We start from the raw sequence: 24150 nt of genomic DNA on the forward strand, positions 1-24150 counted from the left end.
TTTTAGGGTTTGTTTTCTAGGTCTTTTTATGGTTTTGTCTGTTAGCCTTTAGCTTTTGAGTGTCGTCGAGGGGATCACCTGGATAGCAGGTTCTGCTTGAGTTAGGTCAAATTGGTGAGTGATGAAGTTTGAAAGTCCTGATCCTGAAATTTGGCTAAGTCTGAAAGTCCTGATCTTGAAATTTGGCTAAGTCTGAAAGTCCTGATCCTGAAATTTGGCTAAGTCTGAGAGTCCTGATCCTGAAATTTGACTAAGTCTGGAAATTGAAAAACCTCCAAAAACTAGATTTTGCAATATGACTCCTGGAGGTCTGAAACCACCCTCAAACATCCTGAAAGTATATATGGAATATAACTTAAAGTATCACTTATACTTAAATGTTATATTCCACAAAATTATCCTGACGGAGAGTTCAAAAAGTCAAATTTCGCTCCTGACCCTTCCTGAGGGTCCAGGGCGAATTTTGCTCCTGACCCTCTCAGGAGATCCAAAGCGAATCTCGCTCCTGACCCTTCCAGAGGGTCCAAGGCAAAAATCAACCTAGGACTCATTCCTTGCCTTATTTGACCAAATTTTGATTTTCAAAGCATTTTGTTTGGACTTTGGGATTGATTGAAAACCTTAAAAAAAAATGAAGAATTTTATCCAAGATTAGAAATTTCGCTCCTGACCCTTGCTGAGGGTCCAGAGCGAAATTCATTGTAGACATCATATACCAACTCACTTGAATTTGAAACCTTGTTCCTGGCCTTGAAAATGATCTTACCTCGCCTTGTGAAGTGGTTTGAAACTAAAAGATTGAGCAATTTAGCCTAGATTGTAAATTTTGCTCCTGACCCTCTCTGAGGGTCCAGGGCGAAAATGTTGTTCAATTTTATTTCTCGCTAATTCTGGCTAACTTGTTTTGTGCAGGGTTTCCCGGAGAGAAGATTGGACGTTACTGGATACATTTGAAAGTTTGAAAAATGGTGAATTTTGGGCAACAAAGAGAAAATCGCTCCTGACCCTTTCTGAAGGCCCAGGGCGAAATTCTCAAAAGCACATTTTTCTTGCAAAGTCAAAGCAATTTTTATGGTTGGAATGGATGCGCAGAGGTATGTTTTACCCATTGAAGAAAATTTGGAGGGCTAACAAGAGGTAGATAAGCTTGAATTTGAAAAATCGCTCCTGCTTGAATTTGAAAAATCGCTCCTGACCCTCTCTGAGGGCCCAGGGCGAAAAACCTAAAATCCAACCTTTTCCTCCAGAATTGAATGAAGCTTAAGCCTAGACACAAGTTTGAAACAATGTTTGAAATGCCTTGAAGTGGAATTGAGATGCTAAGAGTGCAAATTTTGATGACTATGGGAAAAATCGCTCCTGACCCTCTCTGAAGGTCCAGGGCGAAATTTCCAAGTATGCCCATTTTCCTTGCATTTCGAGATGATATTTTTGTTCTCAAGACTTAGTAGGGAGTGAAGTATGATGTTCTACGCCTTAAGAGTAATTTGAAGTTGGAATGATCAAGAATTTGTTCAAAAGACTCAAAATCGCCCCTGACCCTCTTTGAAGGTCCAGGGTGAAAATCACAAAACCAGCATTTTCCTCCCAAGTTTGTGCTAAGGCAAGGTTGTGCTAAGGTAGGGAAGGTCTTCCAAAATGTGATGAACAAGGATTTGCCTCCAAAGCTTGATGATCCTAGCCTAATTTGCAAAAGTCGCTCCTGACCCTTACTGAGGGCCCAGGGCGAAAATCTTTGGAGCACCTATTTTGCCTTACAAAAACAAATCAAACATGCATGGAATGAATGAAGGAGATCATTGCTTACCCTTATAAGGTGGATTGACATTAGAAAGATGAAGGATTAAGAGCAAAATTGAAAAATTGCTCTTGACCCTCTCTGAGGGTCTAGGGCGAAAAAACCCTAAATACACTGTCCTCCTAAAGATCAAATGAAATCAAATTCAAAACTCCAATGAGAGATGCCATTTAAATGCCTAGATGAAGTTTTGGACAAGAAAAATGAGGTATGCAAGGCCTAAATTGAAAGTTCGCTCCTGACCCTTGCCAAGGGTCCAGGGCGAAGTTAGTAGCATTCTTTATTTTTACCATATTTGAGCATTGATATTCCTCAAATTCCTCAAAATTGCTCACTTTGAAGCCTTTGGAAAGATTAAATCAAATTCGCATTAAATTAAAGGCATTTTAATTTAATAAATTAATTTTGTACCTTGAAATAATCAAAATAAGCATCTTAGAGGTATTAAAATTAATTTAAAAAAATAAAAAATTACTAGTTGAGCGCACAAGGCATTATTTTGCCTTTATTTGACAAGTTGGCCTACTCTTTTGAGGTTTTATTTATTATTTCACCTTTTATTTGCCAAGTCGGCCTTGGAGAGAAGAGGGGTGAGCGCTCTATATATTGGAGGGGTTTTGTTTCACATTTCAAATCATTCAATCATTGCCTTAAGTGCGAAATTGGAGAGCTAATTGGAGGTGCGAAATAGTGCTGGTTTGGAGTGAATTTCTTTCAAGTGTTGAAGGCTAGAAGGAAGTGGAGTTTATTCTTTTCAAGCTAGAGGAGGCGCAATTCATCCTAGAGAAGGCTTTGATCTGCACTTTGCCTAGCGAAACCTATTTTTTTACATCATTTCTTAGAGTTTAATACTCAAGAGGAGGTATGGCGAAATTATCTTAATATCCTTGTTCAAGACTTGATTTTTGGGCACTTTTTTTTAAGAAAAGTCTAAGCGTTGGTTAGTTAATTAGGAAATGATAACTCTAGATTTATCATGAAGTTTCCTAATTAATATCTTAAATCTTCTTTTTGAGTCTTAGTTTCTACCCTTTAATGCTCAAGGACTAATTTTGAAATGTTGTGTAGGTATCAAAATGGCGATTCCAAAGCCCGGAGGATCTACAAGTCGGTAGGTTCTCATCAAAGAAGATCAAGCAAGGATAAGGGCGACCTCCTCCAATCCAGCATTGACAAGGACGGCCTTCTTCGGACAAACATCATCAGGAATAACTTATTCCAATCCAGCATTCCAAGGCAAGGTACATCAATCATCCTGTACATCAAAGACAAAGGAAGTTAAAGCAAGGGTTCGTTGAAGAAGCAGATAGTTTCAGAAGAGTTAATTAAAAGCTAGCTTCTCAACAACATCAAGTTGAATATCTACCAAGTTACAAGTGTCAGACGAGATGGCATCCCAGTCATCACTTCTCCAGTCGGTGTGGTCCACCTCAGCATGTCCAGATTCAATGTACCTAACTCATGGGAGGTGGCACAAACTTCGATGTACCTACCCCAGCTATCCATTGGTTGAATTTTCCAGAGAAGACATGTGTCCTAAAGATGTAATTTTATCATTGGTCAAGCATTAAATGCTATGTAATGGTTGTAACAAACCCTAATTAGGGTTTTCATTATTGAATCTTGGCCATTGATCTCAAATTGATCTTAGCCTTCGAATTGTATTAAGGGCACTATATATACCCCGACTCTTCATTTGTGAAGGCTAATGATAGAAGATAGATAGAGAGTAGTTAGAAGGTGAATAGTCAGTTGATAGAGTAGCAATTAGAGTAGAATAGGAGGACAAGGCAAGAAATTGTTGCCATTGATTGTAAACAAACTCCATTTTCATTGAAGTAATGGTGAAGTGTGTCGTTTCTTGCAATATGCATGGTTTCTTGTTGAATCTTCAATTCTAGGTGGTAGATGATTAGATCGAATGAAGGAAATTGTTGAATGTACCTGTGTGGAATCCATTTAATCCATACCACTAGCCTCTTACTGATTGTAAGGACGCCTTGTGTGGTCAACTGGAATGAAATGAGCTTAATCATAAGTCGTTACACGTCTATTGTTTCATGCATTTTCTTGAATGGTGATCATTGTCAGATGGTGTACGATTTAAACATATTGGAAGCATCCCTTAGAAGATCGCATTGAGTTGGTGTTGAATTGTTCAGCCTGATGGTGAGACCCAACCCAGTAGGAATCCACCTAGTCATTCATCCATCTTCTCGCATTCTAGGTAGTAGAGTAGACTTCCCGAACCTTGCATCTTTTGCCATTTGTTTGTCTTCCAGTTAGTTAGTAAATCTTGTGATTCTAGCAAATCAGACGTTTAGGTCGTCAAGTGTAAGTCCCCTTGTGATTCTAGCAAAATCACATCATACCACTGGTGCTTATCCACACGTAGAGATCCTACAGCAAAGAACCTTGAAGTCATCCCGATTGATCCTTTTCGCGACATCTTCAGCATTCGGAGACTTTATTCAAGAGAGGATAAGGTACCCTTGGGTATTTTATTCTGTGTTTGATAGTGTACAAAATACACGTCAACACAACCCTAGGAGTTGTTCGAAAGGTGGGGTCTTTACTTTGTTGGATCACTGAGAGTGAGTCACACGCATCGGTGTAAGTACATTGTAGTGGTGACAAAGTACCTCACATAATGGGTAGAGGCCAGAGCACTCTCGAACAATATTGCCATCAGTACAACATGGTTCATTTACGAATAGATTGTGAAACGCTTTAGAATCCCCATCCAAATCACAAGTGATCGGGGAGTGTACTTTGTGAACCATGTCATTCGAGCAATGACCACGGAGTTCAAAATATTTCACAACCTTTGCAACCCATACTATCCTCGAGCTAATGGTCAGGCCGAGTTGACAAATAAAGTCCTAGTCTCTATCATATATAGGTCGTGCGGTTTTGAGGAAGACTGGGAAGAAAGACTCCTGGTTGTATTGTGGGCATACCACACCACGTACAAGGTGATGATGGGACACACTCCATTCCAACTCGTGTATGGGTAGGAGGCAGTGTTTCCAACATAATACATGGTGCCTAGTCTGCGAATAGCTATGGAGAATCACCTTGGAAACACTAGGAGCCTGAAGGAACGTCTTTTAAATCTCACCAAGCTGGATGAGCGATGAGTAATGGCATAGTGGGCGACGAAGGTTGTCCAATATGGGTAGAAACTCTGGCACGATAAACATCTTTGGTGAATGAACTCCCGACTGGGACAGTTAATATTGAAGTATAATAGTCACAACGAACTCAAACCAGGGAAGTTTAGAGTTCATTGATTGGGACCATATAAAGTAAGGGAAGTTGGTTAGAATAGGGCCATCAAATTGGCAACACTTGACAATAACCCCATTCGGGACCTTGTGAACGGCTCAAAACTCAAAATTTACTAGGAAAGGAGAGGACCTACCATCGGATTCAATATGTTGGGATATGCCTCTAGGGGAGATTGGATGATCGGACGGGAGATGGGCTTGGAGGAAGACCTAGTGATCAAGGAGCAAATGTATAGATTAGATTAGGCTTGGACTGAACTTGTAACATCACATGAGGAGAGGTTGGTCAGGAAGCATGTGGAAGGCATTGTCATCCCACACATACACAAACAGTTGACAAATGCCTACTTTGGCACACCAGCATTATGGGTAAGACTTTGTGGATATTGGAAACTAAAGGCACTATATGAGGGACTACGCCAAGGATACTTGGTCTATGAGATTGATGAGGAAGCCAAGAGGAAAATAAAAGAGGAACAAGTGGAAAAAGGAGAACCAGTGGAAGACTTCAAAGAAGAAATTGACCTCACAGAATATGGAGAGACTCTTGAGCCGCGCTTGAAGATGGTAATCAAGGTTGAGGATTGCTTTATTGTGGAAATGCACAATGGTGGGGCTGACTTGTATCCAACACACTATGGCAAGTGATTCCCAACCCAGCTGGGCCACCAAGAGTCAATGTAGAAGTAACATGGTACTAGAAGTATGGAGGTTAATACAGATGCAAAAGCATATGGATTTCAAAGAATCGATGTTGTTCAATTAATCAAGGAGACAAAGCTCCTTTAAATAGAGTTACAAAGACGATGTTTCTAAAAGAAACAATCGTTAACTAGAGGCGAAATTAGAAACAACTTAAATGACCATTAATAACACAAAGAGAAAGATATTATTCTAATACCCTCCCTTAATGGTCATCGTTCTAATTACCAAGAGAAATAATAGAGAAGGTTGCCCCCTTCTTCTCAAAACACGTTGCAACAGAAGACAAGAGCCTGCCACTAACTCTGCCACTTGAGATGAGTCTGCTACCAACCCTCCCAGAAACTGCAAAACTTCTGGAGATACAACAACACCAACCGTACAACCTGATGTTGGAGAACTGTTCCTCTCTGTAACTAGAGACATACCAAGAACAGCTGTCACGATTTTGAGGAAAAAATCGGCAAACCCTCCAAACTATTGCAGATGAGCAAGATGCTCGAAAATAGATTGCAAATAAGAGACTATTGCAGATGTTCGCACACAACAACTCCAGGTGTGACAAAAAACAGACTGCAACAAAGTACAATTTTTGAGGAAAAAATCATAAACCCTCATGATTTTTTTTTTTAAGGGACAAAAAATATTTAAAAACCCACATATAATTTTTTAGGACAAAATTATTAAAACCCACAGATTTTTTCAAGGGAAAAAATATTAAAACCCATCAAAATTTTTTTTTAGGTAAAGAAATATTAAAAACCAAAACAAACATCGATGTCCATAAGCCATCTTCATGCTTTTCAAGGCACGAAAAATGAGGTACTGAGAAGATGCTAAGTGCACAAAACTTGACTGCCTTCCAACATCAAGTTGGTCAATGACGCCATCTTGCACGTTTCCCAATGCATGAAAAACGAAAAAACAGAGAAGAGGCATTGGCACAGAATTCAAAAAATTTGAATCCCAATGCAGAAACAGAGGCAGATGCAGGTACATACTTCAAAAAATGAAGTACGACGGACACGAATTTCAAGAAAAAAATTCTGGCTGACCCAAAAAAATCCAAAGACAAGCCAAAAATCCTTGTGAAAAACCCAAAAAGAATTTGCTGTCAGAATCTGGATCCGCTGGCTTGAAAATTGAGGCACAAAAATCGAAGCACCCAAAAAATTCTGATAACGACCCAGTTGAGATCTCGAAAAACCCACCAAGAATATGCAATCGGAAAAAAAATTCAACTTGATCTGAAGGGTAAAAACCCTAATCGAAAATGTAGATTTCCGTCCAAAAATGGTAGAAAAAAATTGCATCGCGTGGTTGCGCGAAATGCAAGAGAGACGGGTCGCGGGAGAGGGCAGAAAATAGCTAGAAAACCTAGTAGCTGTAGCCAAAACGAACTGCCAAAGTAGCAATTTCGAATAAACAAAGAAAATTTTCAAAAAAAACTGTTAAAAATTCATGACGAATTTTTAATTGAAAAATTATTTCGAAAATAACCAAGGCTTTGATACCATAATACAAATGCAAAAGCATATGGATTTCAAATAATCGATGTTGTTCAATTAATCAAGGAGACAAAGCTCCTTTAAATAGAGTTACAAAGACGATGTTTCTAAAAGAAACAATCGTTAACTAGAGGCGAAATTAGAAACAACTTAAATGACCATTAATAACACAAAGAGAAAGATATTATTCTAATAGAGGTCGATACATCGACGAACGCTACAAAGGGGTTGGGTTGATACCCTTGCTTGACAAAATTTTTGATTTAGAATGTGGGAACATGTTGTGAGCAAGAGTGCTATAAATGCCCCCCATTCACCTATTGGTGGTGATATGATTCGGAGATCAAAATAAGACCCTTGGATGAGTCGAGAGGAAGAAAGAGACAAATGGGTGGAGTCACAATGCCAAAAAAGCAAAAGATAGATAGAGTAAAGCAAAGATGGCAGGATTAAAAAATCAAGAAAAACTTGGTGGCGTGAAAATTAAAAAATTCAAAGGAAAAAGGAAAAGCAAAATAAAAAGTGAAGAGGTAAGCAAAAGTGTTTCACATTTCAAGAAATTAAAAAGAATTTTTTTTATAAAGTATTGAAGGTTCAAAAAGTTAAAAATGAAAAGGATGGGGAAAATATTTTTATGAAAAAGTTAATAAATATGGTAGAAGTTTGGAGGGAATTAGAAAAGAAGATAAAAGGGATGGAGTTTAAGGAAAAACTTAAACAACGGGTAAAAAGAAAAGCGAGTCAAATAAAAAAAATAAAAAAAGGCGAGTAATAGATTATTTTTCATAAATTTAATAAAATGCTTGATTATAAAGTTAATCCTAAACTTGGAGCACGGAGGCCATTGTAAATCAGCCCAATCAAGTCACTTAGCCATTCCAACCAAGTGAGGAGAAACAATTTCTAGGAGAGCAACATTCACCAAATCAAGAAAAGGAAGAGTACTGAATCTGCACGGGTTCCAAATAGATCACATGGACGAACACAACTTCACTACACCGTATGCTAGGGAGGTTGTGTGCACAATGAAGGACGTCTGTACACCGTACATGGATCACGGGATTCAGTCACAAAGTTGATTTCGTACACTGTATAGAGAGGATAGTGCCACGTGAAAAAGTCTCGACTATACACCGTATAGACATTGTCCACAATTCCCAGAGAGGAGTGGTAGTGAGTATGTGATTGTAGGGATAAGGAGGAAGAAGATTAAGGGTTTTCAGCCATATGCCGTATGGGAAGCTAGGTCATACGAGGGTAGAACCCATCAAACCGTACGGATCAAGGAGACCAACACTCATCCACTGGCCATACAAATAGAATACACTGCACAAACAAGACCGTACGAGGAGCAAGAAAGAAGCTGTATGACATTTCATCACAATCTGTGTGTGGTGGTAAGAGGTCCGTACGAGGAACAAGAAATCAGCCGTACAATAGTGCAACACAATCCGTATGTGGAAATGTGCTAGGAGACAGGCCGTACGGTATGCTTAAGGAGCCACACTCAAAGTCGCCGTATGTAGGAAGCCACCAACCATACTCAAAGTTTCCGTATGGAGGAAGTTGGTGAGAGCCATATGAGCCAGGAGAAGTAGTTCAACAAAATGAGGCGATGGTAAAAACAAGTATCGGCAACCCTAGTGGGGCCAAAAAATGAGACAATTACAATAACTACTACAGGCAAGTTTATAAGGGCTAGGATTCCCATATAGCCTTAGTTTTGAACATGGCAACAGGTAGCAACACTAAAAGCAAGAAAAGCAGGCCTCGGTGTAGATTGGAGATGATAGAATTACAACTGATAATCTCACCTGGGAGAGTTTTAGTGGCATTGATTGCCGCACCTAGTGGTAGGAGATGAGTGACAACCACCACATTAAAATTATCCTCAAGCATGTAGAGGTGGATAAAGTGATTGAAATGCCAGTCTTCAACATATGGGAGTTCAAACCCATCCTGAAAGCTCTCGTAGTGTGTTATGACTGACATTCACACAAGTCCACTATTCTTTACTAGGGACATGTTGTGACAGTATCTTTTTGGCCAATAGAGTTTACACAAGTGTTTGACATTCCTTCATGAGGTGTTGCTGTTGGGAAGTCGCGAGGAAAGATAACCAGGGAAAAGAAAGACAGTCTTCTCTAGCAAGTCTGTCGTGATAACTTGACGCCAAAAGAATGGGACAATATTTGGAACAACAATAGTAGCCGAGGGGTCAAGAAAACCTTCTTGGTGATGACAAAATGGAATTGTATCCTGGACGTGATCAAAAGCCGTATAATGGGAGCAAGCAGGGCTTCGGAGATTGGGGTGTGGATGATTTATTTGATGGTTGGCCTTTTAGCAACATGAAGGTATACAATTGGGCGAAGTACCTATCAGAGCGAATCAGAGAATTTTTGAGTCAACATAAAGTGTTCTACATGTCCCAGCACGCCATAGGGTTGTTCTTGGATGCCCTCCACACACAAGTACCCGTTGACAAGTGGGGACACTTCCGTCCTCTTAGTTGGGTGGAGCCAAGTAAGCCAACCATCTTTTATTGGATGCACATGGATATGCTGACGACTTATGGTGACTAGGGTGAACTTGCCAAAAAAAAGAGAAGGCAGGAATTGGAGCAGCGACAAGTATTGAAGGATGACAATAGCAGTGTAGAAGAGGAAGAGGGAACTGTGAAATTTGTGACCTAGTTCAGTAATCAGCTTTGGAGCATTTAATTATTTGCTAACATTAAGTAGACCTTAATCAAGTAAATGCAAGAATGAAAACAAGAGAGCAAGAGACCAACACAAATACCCTGGGAAAACCTCCAAGGAGGAAAAACCCAGCACTAAAGACCCACAGGTCAGATTATGTATATAATCTTAATTGTATCAATACAATACTTAGCTTGACTCTTCAGACCTGCTCCCTTTTAACATATCAGATCTGCCCCATCTAATTACACCAAGTCTGCCCCTTCTATCTTCTTGAACTAATTTGAACAGTCCTCTTCTATATTTCGCACCTTTAATTGTAGAGTTATTTCGCTGATTGCATGAGGAATGATTGATTGATTTGAGTTTGCATTTGATCTTTATTTATATGAGCTCTTAACCCATATAACTCCTAAGTTGGCCTTAATGGATTTTGGCGCCAACTTGATTTAATTGTGGCGTGGTACATATGTGGCGTGGAGAAATGGGGCTGGTCCTGTCTTGGGGGCACGTTACCCTTTCTAGGATAAGACCCAATCCTATATGGGTTCGGATGTTGCCTTAAGGCAATCCGAACCCTTCTTACCTAGTTATAAACAACAACCCCTCTTAACTAGGGAAGAAGAGAATACATAATCTGAACCTTTAGAGTTCCATCTAGCACACAAGCATAGAATGGATCTAGCACACAAGCATAGAATTACATCTTCCACCTAGCACACAAGCATAGGATGGTTCTAGCACACAAGCATAGAAAGTGTAATACACAAGTGGGTCTTTACATAATTACAATTTTCCATCTAGCACACAAGCATAGAGTGGATCCTTTCATTCTTGCACACAAGCAAAGAATGATAAAAAAGCTGCAGATAGAGTCAATGAGATTGAAACTCCCTCTCAGCCAGGGTTTCATTTTCCACAATGCCAAGTCTGTCTCTGAAGTATTCGAACTTTACTTTGGATAAGGGTTTGGTAAGAATATCTGCAACTTATTCATCTGTGCTAATATACTTTAGCTGAATGGTGCCTCTTTGCACCTCTTTGCACCATATCCCATAGTATCCATCTTGTAATGCCTGTGGAGGATGACTTCAAACTTTACCATACACACTTGCAAGTCATGAATACATACACAATTATTCATGCACATCATGGAGTCTTTCCATGCCATCGATCACACATATCCATCATTCATTGTCTTTACCTTAGTCTTCTCCCAAAGAAGAATGTAACATCATAATCTTCCATCTTGCACACAAGCAAGAAATAGAATAGACATAATCAGAATATTGTAGTCTTCCATCTTGCACACAAGCATAGAATGGAACTACATAACATAGTCTTCCAGCTCGCACACAAGCATAGATTGGTTCCCCCGGACCTCGCGAGGGGCGCTGCATCTATTTTGATTTAGCCAAGATACTAATAGATGGGATTGTTCTATGAGTTGTTTATGCAAAGCATGGTTGGTACATTTTGCATTATGAAAACAACATTTCTTGCCAAGTATGACATAACTTGTATTCAATAGTACAAGGACTATAGTATGCCAACTTTGCCTGTGGTGGTCTTGGTATACTAAACAAGCTGTCCAGTGTATGAAACAAGATAATCCTTGATTGTGTCCTTGAGTGTGAAGATGCAGAGATTTGCAACAAGGGATATGTTTGACGGGGGTTTGGGGGCAACACCAAAACAAGGCTTAGGGGTAGCACCCTTCGTGGGGATCTGGGGTACCCACCACTAAGCCCAAATGAAGACCTTCAAAACCACACAAACTGTCATGGCACACAGCACTTTCATATGTTTTTTTAAAATCTTGGATGTGCATGTCATAAAGCAAACAAGCATTGATATTTTGAAGTTTCAAAAATAATTAAAATAGCCGAGTCTTAGGGTCAAGAGTCAACTGGACTCGGTGAGTATGGTGAGCCCACTAGATTTGGCAAGTTTGGTGAGACTTGGTAGTTGAGTCTTATAGATCCGGCCAGGGTGCCTTGCTTTGGACTCAAAGTCTTGGCAAGTCTCATTTCTTTGGTTAGTCCATTTTGTTATTGAATTCTGAAAAAATATGTTTTTTTAAGAAATTTGAATTTTTGTCAAGTATTTGCCAAATTTTTTTTGAGTAAAAAATTTTGGGCTTGCCAAGTACTCTCCAAGTTCAAGTCTGTAAGAATTTTTGAATTTTGCAAAAAATCTATGTTCTTTATAAGAACTTTTAATTTTTAGTACTCTCTAAGTTGCCGAGTTTTTGCTGAATCGAAAATTTTGGGCTTGTCGAGTACCCTCCGAGTCCGAGTCTGCCAACTATGGTAAACTAACCATTTGTGCAAACCTTCCTTTGTCTTAAAAGCAATCTTCCACTCATCTCCTTTTCTAATTTTGATCAGGTGATATGTGATAACTACTTTTCAAATCTATCTTGCCGAAATACTTCACTCCACTTGGTCAATCCATAGGGTCATCCATCCTTGGCAATGGAATTTTGTACTTTATAGTAATATAGCTTTGGAGTCTCTACACATTCGCCATTCTCCTTGTTTCTTTGGTGTTAGTATGGCCAGTACCTCATAGGGACTCAAACATTCTTGGATCAACTTAATTGTGTGTTTAACTCCACATTTTAAGTTGGTGTAAATCTGTTGACAAATTTATTAGTTAAACTTGTAATCATAGTTGGTAAGGATTAACTTGGTATGTTTGTATGTTTGTATTTGACTATGAATTTTTACTTCTTGGCTTGTTGATGGTTGTTAGAAGTTGATTGTAAGTGGTTGTTGATGGTTGTGTTCTATTTGGCAACTGCCAGACACTTTAAATATGTTTTTTCTTTGTCAAGTCAATTTGGTTTTGTACACTATTCTCCCTGGTCTACAATTGGATCATACAAGCACTACCTTTGAATAAAGAAAAAAATTAATGATATTGGTCTACAATCTCTTGGTTTGTTTAGTCATATTCTGTTTGTATTGCAATAAGTAGTGTTATTATTTGGCAGTAAGAGCTGCAGCAGGAATGAGACAATTTGGAGGAAGGAGCACTTCGCCTTCTTTCTCACAGACTATGGGTACTGTGCTCTTGTGCCACCATAACTACTGCGACTAGATCCACTTCAGCCACAATTCCAACCTTGCTGACAGTTTTCAGCTTTATCTGAGGCCAGGATTGTACAAGATGAGATATATCATACTGCCAGGATTGACAAATTTGTTTTAGGTGGGTGGTTTGGGGGGTATATGTAGACTTTTATTGTGAATAAAGAGTTAAAAAGTATTAAGTGTTGTAGTATGAGTCAAATACTGAGTATCAGGGATTCAGTTAATTTTGGTATATGTGGGTGTTTCCAGTGGAGTGTAACTACAACTGTTGGAGTCTTTCCTCTTAAGCACCTATTACATCATTGCCTCGTGTAGTATATCTTATATCATAGCACCCTGATTATAAAGAGTAACATGTGATGTACGTATCATGAGTAGTCTATATGAATAGAATGTTTTTCAAGCATATCATGTGTCCTTTGTATTCAATGTGATGAACTCTTTTCATTGTTGCTGATGTGTTCCCATAGTACAATTATTCTGTACATAATGTTACTGTCGAAGGGTTAGCATGGGAATTATATAGCTTTGAACTACTTTTGTTTCTCACGTTTGGCTGGCCATTTGAACATTTAATGATATGCTTTGATTTTTTAATTTTTCTTCAATATACTTCTCTGTTTTGTTTTGCCATGAGTCTTCACTGTGGGATCCTTTGAACCTTCTTTAACTCCATTTTGATTTTGTCCTCAGGAGCCAAACTCTGTATGCTTGCTGATCTTTTGAAGATGTCTGGTACATTGACTGGTGTTGATATTGCTAAACATCGTTTGGCAGCATGTCGCACCATGCTACAGAAATATGAACTGGGAGACCATTGTCGGCTTTTTGTTGCTGATGGGACTTCATTTAATTTGTTACCCATAAGAAAACCTGTTGAGTTAGAATGCAACAATGATCATGAGATAAATGGTAATTTCCTTCACTTAGTTGAAGCAACTGTGATTTCTGATTACAATCAGAAGCTTTTCAGGATATCTCTCATTGGGAAGTGTATGCAGACATTCTGTGATTTCAATGTTTTGCTGTTCTGTTATTGTTTCTTTTGTAATAATGTCTTTTGGTGCTTTCCAGTTTCCACCTTAATGCATTGATTCCTTGTTAAATGGATAGGTAAATCTGGCTTACCTCAAGATAAATTAAATGATACATATGGAGAATGGACATCCAAAAGAACATGGAAAGAAAGGCGCAATTCAAGAAGAGCACCACAATTCATTGATTTAAAAAGTAGTTTAGAACCCAAAGAACCAGAGATGATTTTCTATGGCAAAGAGTCTGGAATTGTTGGCTTGAAAAAATCATCTGTCTTTCAGAATGGAAATGGACAAGATATTTCAGAGGCAGGGTATGATAAAGTAAGTTCTCAGTTCTGGCATATAATCAGGTACCAAATGCAGTGAAAAATCAGTTTAATTGTACATCATGTACTCATCATGCTCAGCTGTTCCACTTTCAATCTAGGAAGAGACAACTACTCCACTTTTGTTTTGAGTAAAGCTTACAAATTTATATTAAAATAAAAGAGTTAGACATATCAAAAATTTTAAAAAGACAAAATTCCGTCTATCTACAATTATTAACATATATATCATTGCTGCATTGTAATAAGAAGACTTGAATATATAGCTTTGTGATGCAGTCCCACTGACAAAAGATGGCATCATTGCCACTAAGATAATCTTAAATATGGACTAACCTACTAGCTATTCTGAGCAGAATATGGTCATAAACTTTAAAATCAACTATCAAATGTACTTCCTTCTGATTTAAATTCCCTGGCATTATGATATCTGTTTAATTTTATTGTGAACAGAGGCACAAAAATAATTTAGAAGAGCTGAATATCATTAAGCAGATGTATATGGAGTTCCATGAGAAGGATGGGCAGGTTACCCTCCTAGATGTTTATCCTGGCTTGCCAATTGGCAGGGGTGGCTTAAGATTTGTAGAATGGAACATGCCATGCACAGCCCCTTGTCATTGCAGCTGTTGAGATTTCAGCTTGAGTCTTTTTCCCTTTAAATATGGTGCAAGCTCTGCCTGCTTCTGAAGCATCTCAGATATCCTTATATTAGCATTTTCAGAAAGCCAAAAGACTTTCCATACCCTTCTATCAGAAGTGATGATGGTTGTGTCATCCCACTTTGGTCACATGACTCCCGCAGTTAGCTGATTTATGACTGATATGTAATGAATAGCCAATACAAAACCCTATGACAGCAATTGTCTTTAGATCTGAATAGTTTATGCTCAAAAATGTTTAGTTTAAATGCTGATATGGTTGGAAATGAATGTCATGAACCCTTAATTGTAAATTGCAAATAATCAACATATTATGAAACTCTAGGGTATCAAAAACACTTAGATTTGAATCAAATATTAACTTGTAACCCTTTGAGTTGATTTGAAACAGCTGGAACAACTTACATTATTGATGTCTAAACAAGAAACACTTTCAGAGTTACAACAATTGATCTTGACTGAAAATGATGAATACGCAACTACCACATGCTAAAGAAAATCCTTTATAGGGGGATGAATGCCAAGGTTGGCAGCTGTGTATGATTGGAAGGATTTTGTAATTGCTGCAATGACAAGGTGGATGACCTGGGAAGATTATGTGGCAGCTGGTAAAGGGCTGCAACAGCTTAAAATTGGTTTCCAAAACCTTCTTCAAGGTGGTCACTCCAAATTCAAAGGCTACAATAGGCAAATTAGTGGCTGTTACAGCCCTTGGATGGCTGAATGGGTTGGCACAGTGGTTTACAAGGCTGGAAAAACACCCAAAATGAGTAGATTGCAGACAAAGATAATATGAAATCACCCCCACAACTGGCACGGATCTCCTTGGAAGGTGGTGCCTCAAACTCAACATTATATCAGCAACAAATAATAATGAACAAGAAGCAATTTATGCTGACAACTTCTGGAAAACCCTCCTCAAGTGTGGCGCTCAGCAAACATGATGAAATTTGGCAATTAATTATTGGCACCCAGCTATAAAATAGCAGCAAAATATGTGCAAGACTTGAAATTGGCTATAAATGTGGATGGTGTCTCCTCCTAGATGTGGTGCTCAAGATCTAGAGGTGATATAATGATGGATCATGAGCCATTACTTTGAAAATCAGCGATGAAACCCCCCATAATAAAAAATATTGAATTTGCTTGCCTATCCAACCACCCCAAATTTGAAAATGACCGAATTCAACTCACATGCAACCATATGAGGGTTTTTGACCTTAAATTCGGTAGTGAAAATCCAAGAGGGTTTTTGTCCTCCAAGATCTCTAATCAGCTAAGGTTTTTGTCCTCGGATGAAAATTTGAACTCAATGTTCAAAATTCTTGAAAAGTTGCTTTGGAAAATGATGACAAGATATGAGATCCTCTAAAGAAATTAAACACCTATCTTATGTAGTGCTCCAAATGGGTCCACGGGTCCAATTTCTAGAAGTATTAAAAAATACTTTTTATATTAATATTAGTGTTTAAAAGACTTTTTAATAATAATATTATTAAGTTGTACCTTAAATTAGAAATTGCCAGACCCTACTTCAAATAATTATAAACTATTCTCCTTGCTTTACCCTTTAGCCTACATGAAAGGGGGATATTCTAGAGGTTTTCTCCATGGCCCTGTTTCTGAAAAGGGGACATGACACTCCACCTATGAATTGTCATTTGATATCCATAGGTCTAGATCCCATGCCTGCCAAGTGAAACAATTTCTGCCAACAAAAGCTACATCTTCCATATGCATCATCCATAACTTTTTTGTGCAACCCTTGTAATTTAATTATTTCTTTAGAAAACAATTTGGCCACTTGAAAGACAGCAACCATGAAGTGTGCATGATCCACAATATTAAAAGGCAAACTTTTGAAAAATTTGTGATGAGATCTTTGATTGCTTCTTTCCAATTCTGGATAGGATTAGGCAGTCCATTCTCATGATGCTCCTCTTGAGTTTGATGACAAATGATCAATGATTGAAGACACCTACCAAATTCCACAAGGCTAAGGGTGGCCTTACAAACTTACCATGTTTTTGCTGCACTACTTTTCTCTTCCTATAAAGTGAGAATTCAGAGGTTGTATTTGAGTTTCATAACAATATCCTTGAGTTCCAATGGATCTTACTATTAGTCGTAGGATGTACCCTCCAAAAAATGACATAAACCAGATTGTATGTGGGCTGGAAAGAAGCTGCAACAGCCATAAATCACTTGAAATTTCATCTGAATTAGTAGTGTGGTGGCTGAAATAATTGTCTTCAATAGCCTTAGTTGTTTACATGGTTTCCGGTTAAGCAATTAACATGGTAAACAGAGTTATATATGAATAATTGAACTAGATAAGAACATATTGAACAAAACATGAAATGAGAGTGTAAAAACTATATTTTATTCATCAATGCACTTCATACAAAATTTGGGATCTCGAGCTGCTTGCCTAGTGCGTCCCTTGTCCCAACCACAAGGAAATATTTAAATTTGTTGTTAGTTGCTAAGGACTTCCCAACTGTTGGCAATTACTCATAACTCTCAACCCAACTACGAGACTCCGCGCACTCTGCTCCTCCGAAAGACGAGTGTCCACCGCAACCTTCTCTGCGTGGGCTGTCTCAAGCTGTGCTACCAACTCTGATCTCTCGGCTGCCCACGAGGCTTGTTGTCTGGCCATGTCCTGCTCTAACTCAACTCGAGTAGCCTCGCGAACCGCAGACTCATGCTGCGTCTGGCGTAAGGCATAGTAGGCCTCCCTGTAAACCTGCTCAATCTCCCGGACGAGAGTCGTCACCCTACTCTCCACGACGGGCTGAGGCACACTCCAAGCCTCCAACATCACATCCGTCTGGATAACTGGCCACCCTCGTGCCTCAAAACATGTAGTGAAAGCTGCGGGACAGCCGTTTCGCATAAACTGGAGGACCTGCTCTAATTCCTCCACAACCTGCTGCAAAGCTCGTGTCTGAGCCGCGACCACCACTCGCCGACCCCTCGTCACCATATCTGCCAAGTAAACCTCAATATCCTCCCCATCCAGCCCCGATGTAGGTACAGGAAATCCACGTGGTAACTCAAAAGTCTCCTCAGGGACCACACCTGCTGCATCCTGCTGGCACAATGGTGTCTCCCCCGCCCCCTCAAGTGTAGCAGTGGCCTGCTTTGGGCCGGTAGGAACACCCTCTCCAGTCACCTGTCCCTCTGCTGGTGCCTGCGTCTCCGCCGAGGAATCCTCCAGATCCACCACCTCAGTGGGAGGCTCTCGCCGAGGTGAGAATACAGCTACTCCTACGGGTGACATCACTGTCATCTGGAATCTCCGGGTCAGCCAACTCCCCATAGCCGCCACCGATGGAGCTGCACTCAACACCTCCGACCCTCTCTCCCCCTCGGAAACATGTCCTGCGATGGGCTCCTCCAACAAGGAGGCAGCAACCGTCACCACTGCGTCGGATCCCACAACGTCCAGTCGCACCTGAGGCTCTTTCTCAACCATCTCCCCTGCCACGCCTCCCTGCGGTGGACCACACAACTCCGCCCTGCTGTTAGGACATGCCTCTGCGGGAGTCGGTCCTGCGGTTGGTGCACAAGCTTGCTGCGGTGGTATGGCGGAAGGTGATGCGGCCGGTTGCATGGGCCCGAGTGTAACGGGCGTGCGGCTCTGCCCAAATGCCGGAATCAAAGTACTGCCTGCCGACGACCCCACAAGTGTGCCAAGTGGGAGTGTGGGTGGTGCAAACAACACTCGCTCTCCGGCGGGCTCCATCCTCCCCTCGTCTGTGGCCCGACTGCTACTGTCATCCTCATCCTCCTCATCCTCCGAATCCTCTGCACTGCTAGAAGTTTCTTGCCCACTATCAGGTTCTGCTGAGGTGGTCTCTAATATCCTTTTCCGCTTCGCGGAAGAGTGGCCAATGTCAAGGTGTCGCCAATGCATGATAGGAGGCTCACCCTCCGCCAAAGGTCCCTGTGGCCGTACCTCCAACTCGGCCTCTGGCACTGCTTCCCGCGTAGCCTCCAAGAACAGTCCAATGGCATAGTGGGGCATGTAAAAGGTGCGCTGCTCCATCATCAAGAATGCGCACATCCGCTCTGATAACAAGGTAGCCCAATCATATACGACGCCGTTCATCAACCCGTTCATCAATACGATCTGTGGTAGAGCGATGTCTGATGCCCTACCAGACCCTGTCAACCTGCTTTTGATGACGTCCATAATGCACCGCCAATGACCCTCTGCGACAAAGGACCTACGCATCCCACGACCCTTCGTGGCGTCTACGATGCTCGCCAACTCTGCTGGGGTCAAGTCTCGGGACACTCGCGTAATCCAATGTTCCTTTTCTTCCCGTGTCATCTTCTTGGCCTTCAAGTCCACTTTCTTGCCATGTATGCCTGGGATGCCAAATACTCTCGTGAAATCTGCAGGTTTGAAGGATAAGGTGATATCCTTCCCAAGGTACTCAAATGTGCTCGTCCGTGAGTGGCTATCAAAGGTATCAACCATATATCGCAATGCTCCCACGTACTCGCGAATGGCGAACATAGGCATCCGGATAGCCCATTCTACCCCTGCTTTGCGAAGACTTGTCTTCACCAAATTATCATCCGGCGTTTCTTGCCACCATTTCCGACATTCCACCCCATTCAATCCCTCAAAGGTGATATTCTGTGAAGTGAAGGTGTTCTTCCCTCGTGCAGTGGGTTGCTGTGGTGTCTTTTTCTTCTGCCTGGCTTCCATTGTGCCACCTGCTATTCGAACACCTGAAGGAAGAATACGTGCATTCGGCTTCCTATGGCTGCTATCCTGCAACTGTTTTTTCCAATTTCTTTTTCCCGCAGACTCCATTGACCTGGTAACCACTTCTTGATTTTCCCTTGTCAGACGGAAGGCACCTAACTACCTCCTGGCAGGTAGGCCGTACGGCGGTAATCCCCAACTACCTCCGGCTAGTAAAAAGCTGAACAAAAGTCCTCTTGTCCACCTCCCGCACTATATATATCTCCGCCTATGTTTGTGAACACCGCACGGTAGCTTCTTGTCTGCCTATATTTGTGAACACCGCACGGTAGCTTCTGCGCCCTTCCTTTCCCTTCGGCTGCGTCCTCTTCTCCCTCCGCAGTGTTTTTCGTGGCGTATTGGTGAATAGCCCTCGCTTTATTAGAAAGGGTACGTGTTTGAACTTGGTTGCGTGCAATGAAACTCTTCCAAATTGGCGGTGTTTCCTTCGTGCGGCGTGGTCTTCCCTTTCCCTTCGTGCGGTGTTGTCTCTTCCCGCGTGGTGTGCCTTGTGCGTGGCAGTTTATCCCTACGGTGATCTCCTTTTCCCTTCGTGCGGCGTTGTGTGGTGGTGCGGGGTTCCTTTTTCCCTTGGCTGCGTTTCCTGCTTTTCCTTTTGCGCGGCGTTGTAATGACAACCCTTCGTGTGGCGGCCTTTTTATTTATGCGGCTTCGGTGGCGTCCACTGCACGGTGGCTTCCACCGTCGGTGGCTTCGGTGGCTTCCACCGCACGGTGGATTCCACCTTCGGTGGTGCCACTACGTGTCCACCGTACGGTGGTCTTTTTTCTTCTTCGTTTCTCTTTTTTTTTTTTTTTTTTTTTTCAATTTTTTTTTTTCATATATACTTTTTTTTCAAATTTTCGTATATATATTTTTTTCCATTTTATATATATATATATTTTTTTGAAATTTTCTAATTTTTAGCTGCAGCCGTCTGACTGGAGGTTCCCAGTTCCCTCCGTTCGTGATAGACCTTCAGTTTGGACCTGTTGACTGCCTCTGGTATCTCTTTTCCGTCGAGGGTCGAGAGCTTGACCGATCCATTCGCTGCGACCTCTCGGATCCTGCAAGGACCTAGCCACTTCACTCTGAACTTGCCGGGCTTAATCTCGTTCCGTTCGTTATACTTTAGGACTAATTGGCCCGGCGTGAACCTCGCCCGCCGAATGTGTTGGTCATGCCAATATTTCCTGCGTTGCTGGGCCACGTCTGTCACCCATTGTGCCATCGTCCGTCTTTCATCCAACTTATTTAGGGCGTATAGTCTCTCTCGAAGGCTTTCCATGTCGCCTAGCCTGTTGTCAATAGCGATTCTGAGACCCTGCACCATGAATTCCACTGGTACCACAACCTCCTGGCCGTACATCAATTGGAAAGGTGTCTGCCCGGTGGTTACTTTGTAAGTTGTTCGGTACGCCCAAAGTACCGACGGCAGACGCTCCTCCCAGTCTTCTTTTTCAACCCCACAGGACTTATAAATTACCGACACCATGATTTTGTTGGTCGCCTCAGCCTGACCGTTTGCCCTGGGATAGTACGGACTTGATAGGGAATGAAAAATTTTGAACTCGGTTGTCAGTAGTCGAATAATATGATTTACAAAGTGCCCCCCTCTATCACTTGTCAGTTGAATAGGTATTCCGTACCAGGTGATAATCTGTTCATAAATGAATTTCGCCGTACTGACGGCGGAGTTGTCTGCCAAAGCCCTCGCTTCGACCCATTTGGTCAAATATTCTGTCGCCACGACAATGTATCTACATCATCGGGCGCGACTCGGTTTCAATGGACCAACGAAGTCTAACCCCCATCTTTCGAACAACTCTTGAGCATGCGACGGGTTAAGTGGCATGAAATCTCTCTTTAACGGTCGCCCAGCACGCTGACATGTATCACAACTTGTCACCCATTCTCTGGCGTCATTATGCAGTGTCGGCCACCACAAGCCCGCTAGTAGGACCTTCCTTGCTGTCGTATCCGGTCCCATGTGTCCTCCAGCGGCCCCTTCATGGGCTTCTCTCAATACTCCTAGGATTTCCTCTTCCAAGACACATCGTCGTAGGATCTGGTCAGGTCCCATTTTGTAGAGAAGGCCATTTATAAGTTGGAATGTTCGGCTTCTTAATACAAGTTTCCGTCTTTCGCCTGCTGACATTTCCTTAGGAAATTTTGACGTTGACAGGTATTCACCCACACTCGTGTACCAATGAGGAAGGATGGCAATGCGGAAAAGATGGGCATCCGGAAAATCCTCGCTAACACCTTCAGCCGGCTCTCCAGACTTGATCCGTGATAGCTGGTCGGCTATGACATGGCTCCTACCAGGTCTGACAATGATGTTGAACGTAAATTCTTGTAACAGTAACAGCCATCGACTAATCCGCCCCTGGATGATTGGCTTGTTCACCAAATACATCAATGCCTGGTGATCCACATAAAATGTGAATGGTGTCGCCAATAGGTAATGTCGGAATTTTTGGACGGAGTATACCATGCCGAGGGCTTCTCTCTCCGTCGTGCTGTAGTTCCTCTCTGCGTTTGACAAGAGTCGACTTGCAAAATACACTGGGTGGTCCAGCCCGTGGCTGCCAACCTGTGCCAGGGTGGCCCCTATGGCGAAGTTGGATGCGTCGACATGTACATGGAACTCTTTGTCCCAATCTGGGTATGTCAAGATTGGCGCACCCACCAATCGTGACTTTAACTCTTGAAAAGCCTCTTCTTGGGCCGTCCCCCAGACGTACGGCTCCCCCCTTCGTGTCAGCCTATCAAGTGGGTATGATACTTGGGCAAAGTTCTTAATAAACCGCCTATAATACCCGATGTGTCCAAGAAATGACTTGATGCCAGTGACATCGTCGGGCGCCTCCATCTCCACAATGACCCGTACTTTGTCAGGGTCCGTCTTCAGTCCAGCCTTGCAGATGATGTGCCCTAGTAACTTGCCCCGAGGCACCATGAATCTGCATTTCTTGGGATTTAGGGCGAGGCGGGCTCGTCGGCATCTCTCCATGCATTCGCCAAGTGCGGCCAGATGTGCCTCCTCCGTGCTGTAAATGGACCAATCATCCAAGAATGCTTTGAAGTTTCCCACGGACATTTTATCGAAGATATGGAGGATTATCCGTTGAAAGGTAGCTGGCGCGTTGCACAACCCGAATGGCATCCGGTTGTATGCATAGACGCCATCTTCTACGACAAAGGTGGTCTTCAATTTGTCCTCCTCTGCAATGGAAATTTGATTATATCCGGAGAATCCATCCATAAATGAATAAATTTCGTGACCTGCGACTTCCTCGAGGATGGTGTCTGTGAATGGTATGGGAAATGGATCTTTAATTATGACAGCATTCAAACACCTGAAGTCTACACAGATTCTTATCTGATCGGCCTCCTTTTTCAAGGATATCACAATGGGTGATACCCATTCACTCGTCTGGACCTTGAAGATAATCCCTGATTCAAGCATGCGGTCAATTTCGTTATTTACCCTGGCCGCATAATTTTTGTTCATCCTGTATGGCCTCTTCCGTACGGGCACGGCTCCGGGAACCAGAGGGATCCGATGTACACAAAGTTCTTGTGGTACCCCTTTGAGGTCCTTATACGTCCAAGCGAACACATCTTTGTATTCTGTGAAGATTTTGAACGCCGCCGTCTTTAAGACCGGATTCCAGTCGTCGCCGACCAGAATATTTTTCTGTTATGAAGTTTCTCCAAGGTTTGTAACTTGAAGTGCGGATTCTTCGTACCTTATGGGCTTACTTTTGTCAAACTGGTGCGCTGGTGCGTCATCCATAGGGACATCCCCTTCCTTGTATTGTCCGTATTCTGGCGGAAACTCGTTCATGTCAGGTCCTTCAATCCCCAACATATTGCACCCGTACAATAATTCATAGTCTTCCATTTGCCAATGGAAGAGCCCTCTCAAAGAATCCGTCTCATCCTCAGAACAAGCTTGAATTCCTAAGATGCCTTCGTCATCTGGTTCCCTGCCATCTTTTCCTTCGTCGGTATCGTTGTCTCCGTCGGACTCTGACTCTGACGCCAACTCTTCACTGACCAGTTGAGTTTTGAGGTCAATGGTATACCTTCTGCCAGCCTTTTCCATGGACAAGGTGTTCTTCTTCCAATTGTGGTTTGCTTTGGCCGCCACCAACCAGCCTCTGCCGAGGATGGCATCATACCCCTTCTTCTTCAATGGGATGACCACAAAATTCAAGACGAACGGCTGTGTTCCGATCGTCACTGGTTGCGCC

The 24150-nt window shown here is 41.9% G+C and overlaps 1 protein-coding gene across 1 annotated transcript in view; it reads left to right on the top strand.

Moving 5' to 3' along the window:
* Nucleotides 1-24150, top strand: part of LOC131060973 (rRNA (cytosine-C(5))-methyltransferase NOP2C) — a 185244-nt gene that overhangs the window by 78662 nt on the left and 82432 nt on the right. The window contains exons 4-5 of the mRNA XM_057994463.2: nucleotides 13792-14010; nucleotides 14212-14456. Coding sequence (XP_057850446.2) covers nucleotides 13792-14010; nucleotides 14212-14456 — 464 coding nt within the window. The remainder of the gene's footprint in view (nucleotides 1-13791; nucleotides 14011-14211; nucleotides 14457-24150) is intronic.

The sequence above is a fragment of the Cryptomeria japonica genome, chromosome 9 (genome assembly GCF_030272615.1).
Source record: "Cryptomeria japonica chromosome 9, Sugi_1.0, whole genome shotgun sequence".
In the NCBI taxonomy this organism is placed as follows: Eukaryota; Viridiplantae; Streptophyta; class Pinopsida; order Cupressales; family Cupressaceae; genus Cryptomeria; species Cryptomeria japonica.